This window comes from Clupea harengus, chromosome 13 (genome assembly GCF_900700415.2).
Source record: "Clupea harengus chromosome 13, Ch_v2.0.2, whole genome shotgun sequence".
NCBI classification, from domain to species: Eukaryota; Metazoa; Chordata; class Actinopteri; order Clupeiformes; family Clupeidae; genus Clupea; species Clupea harengus.
This window is the reverse complement of record NC_045164.1, coordinates 11,856,883-11,871,225: the sequence shown is the minus strand read 5'-3', so window position 1 is coordinate 11,871,225 and position 14,343 is coordinate 11,856,883. Positions and strand designations below refer to the sequence as shown.

General features: G+C 44.8%; 1 protein-coding gene across 7 annotated transcripts in view; it reads right to left on the bottom strand.

The window, feature by feature from the left end:
• Positions 1-2,218: 2,218 nt before the first annotated feature.
• kcnq5a (potassium voltage-gated channel, KQT-like subfamily, member 5a) overlaps positions 2,219-14,343 on the bottom strand; it is a 130,722-nt gene continuing 118,597 nt past the window's right edge. For 4 of the 7 annotated variants that reach the window (XM_042709537.1, XM_031579626.2, XM_031579625.2 and 1 more), the window contains 6 exons: positions 10,593-10,701; positions 7,661-7,792; positions 7,089-7,202; positions 5,703-5,816; positions 3,901-4,027; positions 2,219-3,237 (listed from right to left, as the gene is read on the bottom strand). In XM_042709537.1, the coding sequence (XP_042565471.1) occupies positions 2,233-3,237; positions 3,901-4,027; positions 5,703-5,816; positions 7,089-7,202; positions 7,661-7,792; positions 10,593-10,701 (1,601 nt within the window). In that variant the 3' untranslated portion in view covers positions 2,219-2,232. The remainder of the gene's footprint in view (positions 3,238-3,900; positions 4,028-5,702; positions 5,817-7,088; positions 7,203-7,660; positions 7,793-10,592; positions 10,702-14,343) is intronic. The other 3 variants (XM_031579629.2, XM_031579628.2, XM_031579627.2) reach the window with 2 other exon arrangements.

Sequence of the window (14,343 nt, the reverse complement as noted above, 5' to 3'; positions counted from 1 at the left end):
TAAATGATAAACATGTACCAGGTTTGCAGCCAGCCAGATAAAGGTATGCACCTTGTGTGCATCTCCTTTTCAGAACTTCTAGACTATCTGTGTTTTTTAGTAGGTATGCAGCTATGGAAGAAAAAGAAATAATCATAAGTAATAATAATAAAATGCATAAAGGCACAGTAAAGAATTGACATAAGAACAATAAAACAAAAGAGATTAAAATCAGTGTAAAATAAGTCTAGTTTTTTTTATTCTATGTTATTTCTTCCCTCTTAAGTGAAGTCATTAATTATTTTACAGCCTCAACCCTGTGGAGAAGCATGACATCAACTCTTTTGAGAGTCCACGGACACCCCAAGTGTAGTTCTAAAATAGAATGGCTGATAATAGATTTTCCTTTGGTGCATAACCCTTTTCTGCAGAGGAACACATTTCTAAACTATTTCCATTATTTTTTTTAAATACAGTTCATGTGTATTGTGACCTTGCAATCTGTTTGTGCAATCACATTTGCAGGTTTCTCCTTCATCTTTGGACATTTGTGCTTCTGTGTACTAAGCGGTGCCAACAAATGCACTGAACATCCATTTAGAGACTTTGACTTAAGCAAATCGTGGTATGTCAACACATCTATGCATGATTTGCAAGTCACATATACATATCAACATAATATTAACTTAAAGATGTACACATTACATTCTGTGGGTATACTGCTAGCCAGCTCAGCTAAAGCACTTTTGTACCATTCAAATGCATTACACAGAAAACAATACGATGAATGGAAGTCACCTTGATGATTTTCAATCCCTTTTACAGAGGTTTAAGACTGTTGTGTTCTTCTCTTGCCCCAGATGTTAAAGGTACAATAAATAACACAATAAGATGGTTTTTTTAATATTTGTTTCAAAAGCATTTCTTTTTTCTCTCTGACATACTACTGACAGTGCCTCAGTCAAAAAAGACAGATGCAAATAACAATACAATCACATTCAAACATTCCTTAGGTTGTCAATGACAAACACAGAGTTGAGAAATAGTCAGAGTGAAAATAACACGTAGATTAGTACCAAAGTACCACGCTGAATTAATATTTGACATATGACATTCTGCATTGGCACCATAAGGAAACTGTAGACAGAGGTTTGCATTTCAATATGGAGACATGTGCGATGAGTCTTGCGAGCAATAACAAACAACCTGTCAAGGGACATAGCCAGATTTGGGTTCAACCCTTGCCAACATGCAGAGAAGTCTAAAGGGGAAAATACCCCTCATCAACCCTCAAGCTGGCCGTGTCCCTGCCAGTTGTCATATACCTTAAGATGTTAAACGTTTGTATTTTTTGGAAAATGGCTGATAAGACAACAAAATTAAACTTCAAATAGAAATCTATACTGGGTTTGATAATGTAGGACTATATGTATTTTTTAATCAAAGCACAGAGTTACTACATGTAATCATGGTTCTGAGCTTTGATTGTGTATATACTGGGAGCTTTGTCGTACCAAAACAATTAGAGTAACTAACATACATAAACTGGGTCTGCCTATTTTGTTCTGAATGCTATCTTTAATCTAATACATGCATGACAGCAAAATGAAGAACTTTTGGGAGTGCTGAACAAAGATACATGATGCCAATTTGCTGCTAATATGAGGGGCTTTTTAAAGAGTGCATAAATACTTTCAGCCTAATGCACCATTGCAATTTTTTTCAGAAACATGCAGTACCCATGCACGACTGAAATACGACCTCTTACAGTTGCCTTACGTTTGTCCCCCCCCCTCTATTTCGCTCCTTGTCCTCAGGTAGCGCCATCTCCTCAAGTTCCTCCATATAGCTTTCCTTTTATTTAAAAGAAATAATCCATGCAGTGATATGTATTCATGAGCAAAACAACATGGGAGGACCTATTTCATTTCAGTCCACAGACTGAGAGTATTCAGCTCCGTGGACACTTTCAAACAACTCTCCCCTTACAGAAAAAAAAACAAGAATAAAATAATCTGAAACAAACAAACTAACAAATATATGAGAGGACAGAGGAACAAAACAGAGGAGAACAGATGTCAAGTCCTGACATCATGGCTCCGTTCACAGCCCAAGAGGGGGTCAATTTAGCCAGACCTCGGGCAGACTAGGGAGACTCTGAGCTGCCGGATGCTGATGTTGCGGGCCCCATCCCCCCATCCCCCCCCCCAATCCCCCCCCCCCCCCCCCAACTGTCACTGACGATCCCTTGCTTCAGTGGTCAGAGACGAAGTTTAAGTCCGTGTTCTGCTGAGAGAGGAAGTCGAAAGTCCCCATGTTTGGCGTGCTCAGTTCGCTGCTGTCTGCGATGAACAGTTCCGTTTCACCCCATTTTGCCAAGGGCTCCTCTTGGCTTGTGCGGTGGTCGTTGTTGTTGTTGTTGTTGCCACCACCGCAGTCGCTGAGGGGGGTGCCTGTGGGGTTGCTGTCTGTGCTGGATGGCAGCATGAGGTTCTGCACTGACAGGGACTTCCCCAGGTTACGGTCTGTGGAGGCGCCTTCCCCGGTGGGGCGCAGCAGTTGCAGCGGGTCCACGTCCAGGCTTAGGTGTCTCCTCCAGGAGCCGTCTTCTTTGGGGCTTCGTGGAGGGCGGCTCCTGAGCCTCACAGCATTCCTGGGGTGCTCGGTGTCCTCGCCGCTGCTGTCTGCGTTGGCCTCTGTGGGCCCAGTGACCAGGCACTCCTGAACCACCCCACTCTCAGGGACCAGCTCAGGGATCATTCCCACTGCGGGCAGCTGAAGGGTGGTGGGAGACGCGGCGGGACAGCCAGGCATGGTGGGTGTGGGCCTGGCCAGGTTGGGGAACTGCGGGGGCCCAGAGAGGCTTCTGGGTGTGAAGATCGGGGGTGGCGAGCCGGGGTAGAGGCTGCTGTCCAGGGAGGAGGGCGAGGGGCCATGGAGGAGGGGCGAAGGGGTGAGGGAGGACGCAGACGTGGGATAGCCCGGCGGGCCGTTACCCAGACTCAAGTCGCTAGGAGCCAGGATGAGCTGCAGGCCGTGGGGCAGGTTGGCGCTGTGGGAGCGGAGCACCCCTCGGCCCGTCGGGGGAAGCGTGGGGCAGGTGTGCTCCGAGCTTTGGATGGAGCTGGAGTAGTCGGAGGTGTGATCCAGCTCAAACAGAGGCAGGGAGGCCAGTGTGAGGCCTGAGGAGGAGCCCTTCTGCAACGCATGCCTGTAGATGTCCAGCAGCGAGTCCAGCTTCGTCTCAATGGACTGCACCTGTATTCAAGGAACACATTCAGAGTTTCACTAAGAGGAATCATTCATTTATTCATTCATTATATTCACTATAGTTTGAATCCTGGGCTTTACCACAGTTGAGTTCCACAGTTTCCTCTAAATAATAAGACTCAGAACAGAAAAGCTATCGAGACTGATGTCAGGGGGTGTAACTGTGCCTGTTACATACATCTTTTCTCTCTCTTCTCTTTCTCCTTGTGTGCATGCATGTGTGTGTGTGTGTGTGTGTGTGTGTGTGTGTGTGTGTGTGTGTGTGTGTGTGTGTGTGTGTGTGTGCGCGCGCATGTGTTTGTGGTCTCCAACTCTTAATAGGCAAAATTCATAATTATGAATCATGTTTGAAGTGTTCCAGCTGCACAGGTGAGGAGAGGGCGTGGGAAGGTCAAAGAGAAGGGTTCTTTTTTATACTGTCTGCACACCTACATTTTAAAGTCAAAGTAAAAGGCAGACAAATTAAGCAGGCGAATTAGACTGTGCACCTGTCACTGATGCTAGTTGCTGCTACTCTGTCAGCTAGAGTTTATTTATAGTATGCTAATCAACAGGCTTTTCTATATCATAGGTTGCCATGTACAAATTTAGACCAACCAGTTATACGTGGACTGCATATAGCAATAAAGCATACACATATTAGTCAGTTACCTGTCTCTCCACCTTGCACACGCGACCCAGCATACTCATATCCTCGAGCGTGTCTCCTTCTGGGTGGACCTTATCTCTCATCTTCCTATCCACTGGGATCTGCCCTTTACCCAGAATCTGATCCACCCTAAAGGACACAAGGATACAATTTCAGGGATACTGCACAGAAGAAGCATACTCAAACTGCATACTCAAAGTAGTATTGTCAGAGGTTTCCTTTGCCCAAAGGGCACCAGTGGGAACACCTGAATCCAGTTAGTGGAGGACAATCAAGGGTTAGCGCACTACATACTGCTACCACAATCCACACTACTACACAAGCTTACATTCAACGGGCAAAGAGACAGAGAGAGAGACAGAGAGAGAGAGAGAGAGAGAGAGATGGAGAAATAAAGAGAGAAAGTGTCTCTCAGCATAACAGGAAACTATGGGGAGAGATTAGAAAAAAACTAAACATGTTAATCAGAATCCAGATGTTAACCCTGCCATGCAAGAGCCAACAATTTTTGTATGTTTCATTGTTGTACACAAGCAAACCAAATGCACATGTATTTACACATATGTTTGTAACATATATGTTTCTTTACCCCAAAGAAAGTATGGAACCAACATTTTTTAAATACTTTCTGAAAAACTAAACAAACAGAGTAAGTAACCAACTGCTTATGACTGCATGCAGGGGCGGAGATCCCATTTCGTTGTAGGGGGGGACAATACACGGTAACATTTCAGAGAGTATTCCCTGGGGGGGGAACAAGAAAATTGCAGATGACTCCGCCCCCTTACCCTGCGACGGAGTTTTGCCATCTTTTTCACATGCAGATAACCCCGCCCCCTTCCCCCACAACGGAGTTTTGCCATCTTTTTCACATGCAGAGACGTAATAACTCGTTTTTAAAATACACAGAGGAACAAAAATATCTTGGAATATTTTGGAATCCCTGCCGGAGGCATTGTTTTAGGTCTCGAAAAGAGGACATGTCCGGGTAGAAGAGGATGTCTGGTCACCCTAATTACTGTATTATTCAAAATTATTTATTTGTATTTACAATTTTATGGTAGGGGGGGACACGTCCCCCTTGTCCCCCCCGGGATCTCCGCCTATGACTGCATGTGCCAGTTCTATTTGAGTTTGTTAGTGAAAATCTGTCAAATCACATGACACACATTCAGCTCTGCTTTTATGATGTCATATTCATCATCGTGCAAGACAACAGGATGTAACATGAAAACTGAGCCAGAACCAGAACACCTGAGAAACCATGGCTAAAGATGACAAACCAACTCAAAAGCACTGATGACAAACTGACCAAAAGAAGCACATCCATACTCACTCTATCAATAATGCACCTGTATGTAAATGGTCCAACATGATATGTTGGAAACAATACATAGCTGTAACTCAGAGAGCATGGGGTTTTAGTAAAATTCCAAAGTCTAATGCGAATTGTAAAATCACTAAGACTGTAGTTATTCATCTCTAGCATGGCATCCTCAGAGGAACCGTTCTGTATCTATGTTTGGTGTGAATAGCTACCCCTTGGAATGAGAATAGGATAAGGGTATCTGAATAGCTATCGAACTGGTAGAAAATCAATCTAGAACAACTCAAGAATCCATAAACAGTCAAGAGTGTAATGCAATATGCAGTATTTTGTTTACAGTATGTTGTTCAGGAGTTTGCCAATATTGACAGGGTCTACTTCTTAAATAATTGCAAATGAATATGGGTGCAATCAGTGACCACCCCTCTCCATTCTCCGGTCTCTCTCCAGAGGGGTGCAGGGAAGGGATATGCTGACCCAACAGCTGACTGCTTCCTCCGGGCCTGGCTGTAATACAAGTGCAAGGAGGGGGAGGAAAGGGTCCTGTTTTTGGCGCCCAGAGTCTGATGTGGGCCCAAGCCTGAGGCGAGCCTGGATGGGGAACGGCACAATGTGGAGGTCAGTGGTGCTCACAAGAGTCGTCTTTGCACAAGTATAGGAAAACTAGAGGAGGATAAATAGGAGGAGGGGGGAGAGGAGAAGGGTGGAAGGGCACTACACACTTAACAAGGGGCCTGAGCAGTTTTTGGCCTGTCCTCATTGGAGACTTCTCATGGCTTCTCCTTAGAACATAGTTATATTTGGAATATTAAACTTAAAGCCTCAAATCTTTCACTAGTTTGAATATTCTCATAGTCCCCGTGGCTGAAAAAAACATCTTTTAATGATTCTGAGTAGAATCTTTAAGTGTTTTCTTATGAGGACAAACCAGAGAACGCTTTATAAGTATGGGTTACACCTGCGTCACCTTTATCTAAATCATGTATAAAGCTAATCCAGTTCAAACAGTTCTCCAGGCAGCTACAGATCAAGCAAGAAGTGAAGAAGGTATCATCAGTTAGGCCAAACAGGTTTAGAGCCTAAACAAGATGCGTAGTACAGAAATACTGACAACCAGCTTAAACTCTGAAACATATAATATGTCCAGACCGTTCTCAGGTGCTACAGCTTGTAGCATCTCAAATGCAACAGGAAATATGTTATTGTTCATTCACCTACACATGGGCGTAGGTTGAGTATGTGTTAGTACTGATACGGAGTTAATTCATTAATACAGCCCATTTTGAACTCTGATATCGTAGTCACATTCATCAACTTACGAGCAGTCAGTCATCCACGTTTTACTCAAGCAGTTATAATGAGGAGAGACAGGGACATAACATGTCCAAATCATTTCTCAATCCAAGGTCAATCAGGAGATAAAAGCTTGACAATCTGAGTCTCTATTTCACATGTGTGGGTGAAATATTCATATCTTTGTCGAACGATCTAAAAACGTAATAATAATTAATAATTGTGACGACCTACTGCATCCCCTTTAAGTTGACAGCCCAATGAAATAGCGGCGGAAAGTGCAGCTTCCAGAAATGCTATGTCAAGCCTTTTTTCTGACCCCTCCCTCTCTCCCTACTTTCCATCTTATCCCTTCAATAGTAGATTATATAGGACTCCACACTGGACCTATAGTTTAGATCATTAATACTTGGTAAATATGATTACAGTATTCATCATCTACATCATTTACTGCGATGACATGGATCCAGTCAGAAAACTCAGTTGTTTAGCTTTGGTCTCCTTGACAGCCTTGTATGAGTGTTGGGCATGCTATCTAAAGGAGCTGCTGGGTATGGTGGGCTGTCTGACCCTGGGGCAGAGTACTTCCTCCTGGCCTGGCTGTAATACAAGTGCAGGGAAGGGGAGGAAAAGGTCTTGGGTTTGCTGTAGAGGGTCTGTGAGGGACCTACAATTGTGTCCAGCCTGGGTGAGAGAGTGAAGATATAGAGTGAGACACCAAATAAAACACGCACGCACGCGCAAACACACACACACACACACACACACACACACACACACACACACACACACACACACACTAACAACATATACATATACACACCTCAACATGGACAGCCAGACAGCCACACACACACACAAACACACACACACACACACACACACACACACACACACACACACACACACACACACACACACACACACACACACACACACTCTCAGTGCCCCTTCACTTCCCTTCAATACCCATGCAAGTACTTAACCATACAAGGTAAATGGGACAAAGCAATATCAGTGAATAATAATATGAGTGAAATGAGATTGAGGCAGATTGAAACGTAATACAATAAAGCATGTCATCTACCATATATATACCTCATATCCCTTAATACAGTTATATGAGACCAGACACAACTCACCTGGTCTGCAGGCTTTTGATTCGGCAGAGCATGTCCAAGTGGCCAGCCGAGTACTGCTCAATAACATCCTTCACATCGTAAGGCCGCAAAGTCTCCTTAAACTTTTTCTTGGCTACATGAAACTTCATAATTCTAACAGAGACAGAGAGACGAAAAGAGAAAGAGAGAGAGAGCAAGAAAGAGCATAAATATTTTGTGTGTATGAAAAGAATATTACGGAATGACAACATCCACTAGTAATAAACTTCCTTTCATTAGAGCCATGTGATTTTGTTCTTGTTTTTAATGATGCTTTCTTGGAAGAGTCACTTCCTCTGGGTGCTGATGACATTGATGGTTGCATCTGACAGTTTGTTGTGTGTGCTCACCCCACTGGGGAAATCAGGCCTGTTTGTTTTTGTGGCTCTGTGGTTATCATGACATTGGAAAAAATGTAGATCTTTGTAGGTATAAAAATAAAAAAAATTGTAATGTAATACAATTAACACAATTTAAATATGTAAATTCATTACTTAGATTAGAGTCTAAGGTATCTTTTTGTTATTAGTACTTGTCTTCAATATCTAATTTTGCCAATAGGGGGCGCTAACAAACCAAAAATGCCACCTTCTGACTTGGAGTTTACTGTCAGCACACTGGTCCATCCTCATGCGCTTTCCCACAAACCTGTGCAAACCTCACACAACGTCCTACAGCAATGAAACATCAGTCTTGCCTTTGAGAGTCTGGCATCAATTTACAGAATAACTATTGTGGAGCCTGGCGGCCCAGCCTGCCACAGTCTGCAGGTCTGCTTATTATTTTCTGCTGAGCCACTGCTGTGCTAATAATATTGACAGCTGTAAATGGACCCAGCCTGGTGATGGGCTGTCAGGCCCACGTGAGTGACACCGTCACCCGCGAGAATGTGTTTTGTCGGTCCAATGTTGTCCCAACTGGATGCCCAGCGTCAGGTGAGCCCTTTGAGTAAGCAGCACCTGCTGAGAGGGCAAGGCTGCCTGACGCGCGGCTCCACCACCCCACGGAGTAGCACCCCTGCGGGTTGACGAGGTCAGGTCTAGTCTGGCTCCGTCCGCCTATTGCTCCCAGCTCAGTTTTCACTGGGATTATAGTCTGGAAACCCAAGATTTACCCAAGATTGATCGCTGGTCCATTTTGAAGGGCCTCTAACCAGCGACCAGTGCCGGTGGTTAAGTATGGTGACATTGAAGTGAAGCGTTTGTTTGAAATGTAGGTACAACAATGGCGGCAGTGCTAGAGCTGGACGAAGCGATACAAACACTAGTAGCAATGCAAGCAAACATCGAAGAATTGAAGCCTGAGTAAGAAGACTGAGCAATTGTAGCTCAAACTGGACAGTCTTGAGGCCTCTGACACCTTGTGCTAGTACTGGCCAGTACCACTAGGGGGAGCTCCAAGGACTAGTTACTTACTGGTCAGTGCCTCCGGCCCCTTTCACTGACTGCTGGAGACCTCCTGAAACTTGCTAGTAACCAGATATGGAACCACTGGCACTTGTCACTTGCTGAAACATTTTCAGATACAATGCAAAGACACCTACCACAAATTTAAAACTAATTTGTTTTCACACAGATATAATTTGCATAGCACTGAGAATTTAGCAGTCAATGCAAGATGCCAGAGGCACTGACCGGTAAGTACCAATCCTCGGAGCTCCACCTAGTTGTGCCGACCAGTGCTAAGTATAAGGTGCCAGAGCTCACCAGTTTGAATTACCAGTTTGAGCTAAAACCCCCTCTTGAAAAATGTGAAAATGTATTCATCAAGGGCAAAGACATTGTTTCTTTACTGCCAACACGGATTGGGGAAAGGCCAATGTATCAGCTTGTTAGTGGCTAGGTAGGAAGTATAGCAATCCTATAGCGGTCAATGTCGAATGGTTAAAGGCTGGTCCAAAATGAAACCGAAGTCTATTCCCTTTAGAATGCAACAACTAGAAACAATCCCCAATGGGTGTGGCCAGACCCTATTCACGAAGTGAAGTTGAGTCTGGTTATACCAGACTAGGCCTTAGGCTGCAAGTGCAGATGTAGGGGTCGGAGTATGGTGAGAGTGGGGATTGGGCGGTGGGGTGAACACCACTACTGAAGAGGTATGTCCCCCTGCTGTTGTGTTAGACCCCAAATCTGATTCTCACAACCGCACACCACCTCACGGCCTTATCCGACAGAGTCATGTTTGCTGGACTAACAGCCCTTCTGGGGATAAGGCGGAGTGCATAAGACACAGTGTACCTTTTGTTATGTACACCCTGTCAGTCATAGTACGTTCGGTATAAAATTACCCATAGTTGTTGACAATTCTGCTGATTGTCTGTCAAATACAGGGGAGACTGCCTGAGGTGACGCTTTGAAAACATAGACAGGGAAGCTGCCGGCAGGGACTTCATATGGGGTGAATCCAATGAAAATAGACAGTGTTTCACTAAAAACAGATTCTCCTAGGTTAACACAATATGAAGACTCCTGGTCTCAATATTTATCATGATAACTATTACCATAAACCATATTCTAAACCTCACCCCAAATACATCTTTCAATGCCATGTTGTTGGAAAAAAGGGACTGTGGCTTTATTCTTAATTTGAATGTTACCGAAAAGTACATAGTGTGTAAAGAAGCTTAATAAAATGCAGGGCCAACTCAGTCTTTTGACCACATGTGTTATTCCACTCAATAGAGTTTTCCTAATGTGGGATCGTGTATGTATTCGATTGTCCAGTGAATAATCTGGTAGTATTTACTGATTTCCCTGCATGTACAGTAATTGATGATTGTATGCTAGTTTGCAATCAGGCTGTCTACTGAATGGAACCAAGAGGTGAGGGGTGTTAATTTGAAGTGAGGTGTTGGAACTCCGTCCATCTTCGTCATGGCAACCACAAGTGTTCATGAGAGGGGGTGCGAGCTCACCTGACAGCTCTGATGACACTCTTCAAAGGGGCTGACAGGTCCTCAACGGTCACGTCACAGTGGCAGCCCCGCTCATCCACAACATCATCAGCTCCCAGGTTAGTGTCAGCTGAGGGAGAGAGAGAGAGAGAGAGAGAGAGACAGAGAGAATGAGAGACATGCATAGAGACATAGATATAACAATGCAGAGAGAACGAGTGAAAGAGGAATTGATAGAAATGATAGAGAAGGAGATGAATGTAACAGAGAGAGACCGAGACAGAAAGAAAGAGAAAGAGAGAGACAGACAGCAAGAGAGAGAGAGATTTAGTGACAGACATAATAACTGAATACCTAGTGGGAGTGTTTGACTCATAGGGAGTACCCTAATGAAGGAACCTTTCCCACTGATTCGCCTGTGCTGCCTAACAAGCCCCTGAGCTCGCAGGGAGCCGGAGACAAGACAAGCTCAGCCACAGACACACACACACACACACACACACGGCTGGCCCGATCGATAAAACACTGAATCAGCCTAACAAAGCGTTTCAAATAAAACTCTCCCCTGGCTCCCCTCGCGATGACGACCAGCCGTTTATGAGAGACAGCGCAAGACACACACACAGGGTCGCACACACTTACTCGCACACACACGCTGCACACTCCCAGTGTAATTCATTTCCTGTTCGTCTGCGTGTGTCTGTGTGTGTGTGTGTGTGTTTACAGAATGAGCTGTGTTATTTCTGAAAGCGTGCCACATACACTGGGAATGAAGACAGAGGAGACATAAATCACTTGAACAGAACAAAAAAATAGGAGTGCAAGGAGTTCATCCTCAAATATGAAGCTCAGCTTAGCTATGACATAAAATAACTAAGATGCCTGAGGGTAGGAACACCACATGCATAAACACACACAGACACAAATCATGCATGCTGAAATACAGGTACACAAGCTCTCTCTCTTTCTCTCTCTCTTACACACATGCACTCTTACAAAGACACATAGCAGGCATCTCCTGAACACACTGTGCTTTAACTCCCTGAGGCTGAGCACCTGGGCTCTCTGATTCTCTGGTCCTCTGCCCACCTACCCACCTGCCCGCCCAGCTGCCAGTGATCCCACGTGGCAGGGGATAACCCAAGCTCTGCTGCCTGCTCAGAGATTTACAGTTAATGGGACAGATATGTTGTAAAGCACAAATAAACGACAGCCCAATGAAATAGCGGCGGAAAGTGCAGCTCCCAGAAATGCTATGTCAAGCCTTTTTTCTGACCCCCCCACCCCTCCCTCTCCCTACTTTCCATCTTATCCCTTCAATAGTAGATTATATAGGACTCCACACTGGACCTATAGGGCCGCTTGTCATGAGGTAGGATATAGGCCCTCTGGGGCTGCTGTCAGATGCATCAATCAGGACCGCCATCTCAGTGCTGTTGCCACGGAGACATGTGCTCTCAGCCCTGTACACCGCGACTAAATTGCTGTCATGACACACACTTTGCACAGCTGACCTATACACCCCCCCCCCCCCCACACACACACACACACAAGCTGTGGTCCTGCCTGTGTCCTTTTTTCCACAGTGATATTTTACCTGTTAGTGAGACTGCAGAATGAATGGACGTAAATGCACAATGCTGTGTGGTACACTCAGCTGAGAACAGCAGCTTCAGCAAACAGTTCTGAGATGAGGCATCCACTACTCACTTGAACAGTAATGCAAAGAGGCACTAGGCCACAATCTGCCACTTTTGAAGCATATTGTACTGGTATCATCTCCAAATTAATTTCCCTGGCATATAGTCACGTGAAGGATATATAAACAAACCTGTCATTTCAACTAGCCGCCTAGGCTATGCACTATACAGTTGGATGAAAGTGTAAAGAAGGTTTCACAGTGCAACATCGTCAACTATACCGCCAAAAGATTATCAGTGCCAACTGTTGGGTGTTTCTAAAGTTTTTGCATGCCTTTTCAGTAGTTTAGCAACAAAAACCAGTTTCCGATCAAAACTCCCTACTGCTGCTTTTGAAGTTTTTATATATAATTGTATTAGATACGTGAATAAATATTTACTCTCTCTGTCAGCAGCAGCAGCAACAAATACTGCCAAGTCAGTGTCAGTAACCCCACCACCACCACCACAGTGTGTGAGGACCGCATGCAACAGCTCCTGGGAGGAAAGCCTCTCTGTCTGCTGACTCAGCAAGCGCAGTAGTGATATTGCCTCCGGGGTGTGATTAACCTCTGCTTTCTTTCTCCCAGCTGGTCCCAGGCGAGGGCCCCATGTCACACACCCCCACCCAGCCCGCTGCATTCCTGGACCACCCCGACTGATCTGGGGCCAGTGGCCGTGCGTCATCCCCAATCCCGACCGGGGACAATCTGAGCCCCCTGAGAACACTGGCATCGCCACCTGGGACCTTCCTCGGCTAAACAGCCACAGGAAAAGTTTTCAAAGCTTTCAAAAGTAAGACCAGCGTTATATCCTCACTGTGCAGAAGCATTTTCCATTGGGGCAGTTCAGAAGAAACAGAGATTTCCAATGGATTCCAAGTACTGAATCTGTATCCTTGCTGCTATGACCATCCTCACAGGTATAAGGCACAATGAAAACCATCAGGCCGTTATCAAATTATTTATATCAAAGAATAAGGAATGGACCAATTATGTCTGTTATTGTATTTGTGTTCTATTTTTTATTTCGTCTATTGACATCTACAATGAGTAATTTCTGCTGGCATACTCTTGACTCTGTCAAACATGGAGTGAGTCCTTGTAAATCAGTGGCACATGTCGCTTGTTTAGCCATCTAACTTAACTGGCTGAGCAATGCAAAGCTCTTTTAAAAATATATACCTGTACAGTATTATGAAAATGGATTTATACAACCCTTCCTGCTGAAGGCACACAACATCAGCCAATGTGTCAGCAGCAGCATCTTCAGGATTACCATTGAATGACTGCCATTCAGACCCTAACCAATCATCAGAGCATCACTTTCATAGACTTTGACCAACACACAAGTGTGGAGAAGAGCCTCCGTGTCAGTATCACAGTCACGACTAATCCTTCTTTATCTTGTAAATGTGGAGCATGCACCTACAGGAGTTTGTAAAATAATAGTTAATGTAAATTCTCACACCTCTACATTTCTAATAAAGTCCAACAAAGGTGGCAACTGGCGAGCAACTAAAATGTTTACAGTTTATATTGTGCGCCACGGGGCAATATCTACACTATTCTTGTAAGGGAATTTTGGAATAATTTTACCTGGGCCCTTTTTTCCCTATCGGTCCAGTATTGGGTTACAACGCTGTAACCGGCAACTGCAAAACGACTACATAACGTAATCCCATGGGGCATGCGTCCATGTCAAAGTAAACCGCTTTCCCCCGCTACTGACAGGCGCATAATGTAATTATACGTGTCTGATTAAGCGGAAAGGATCTCTACAGACTTAGGGCCGAAACACACCAAACGCGTTTTTAAAAACGGGACGCTAGCAAATGCATTGTTTCCTATGGTACGGCGCGCCTTGCGTGTGCGCCTTTTCTCCGCCACGCGTTGCGTCTTTCTAGCGTTTTTTAGATGCGCTTAAAAGTTAAACTATTCTCAACTTTCCAGCGCAAGGTGCGGAGGCGCACCGCTCATCAATGTCACACTCAGCCCAGGCAGGTTGCGCACGCAGCTCCGATTCCTAGGCACCGGGCAAAACAGCCTTGTGATCCTGCGAATGTTTTGCCTGCCGCACTTTGCCAAGACGTT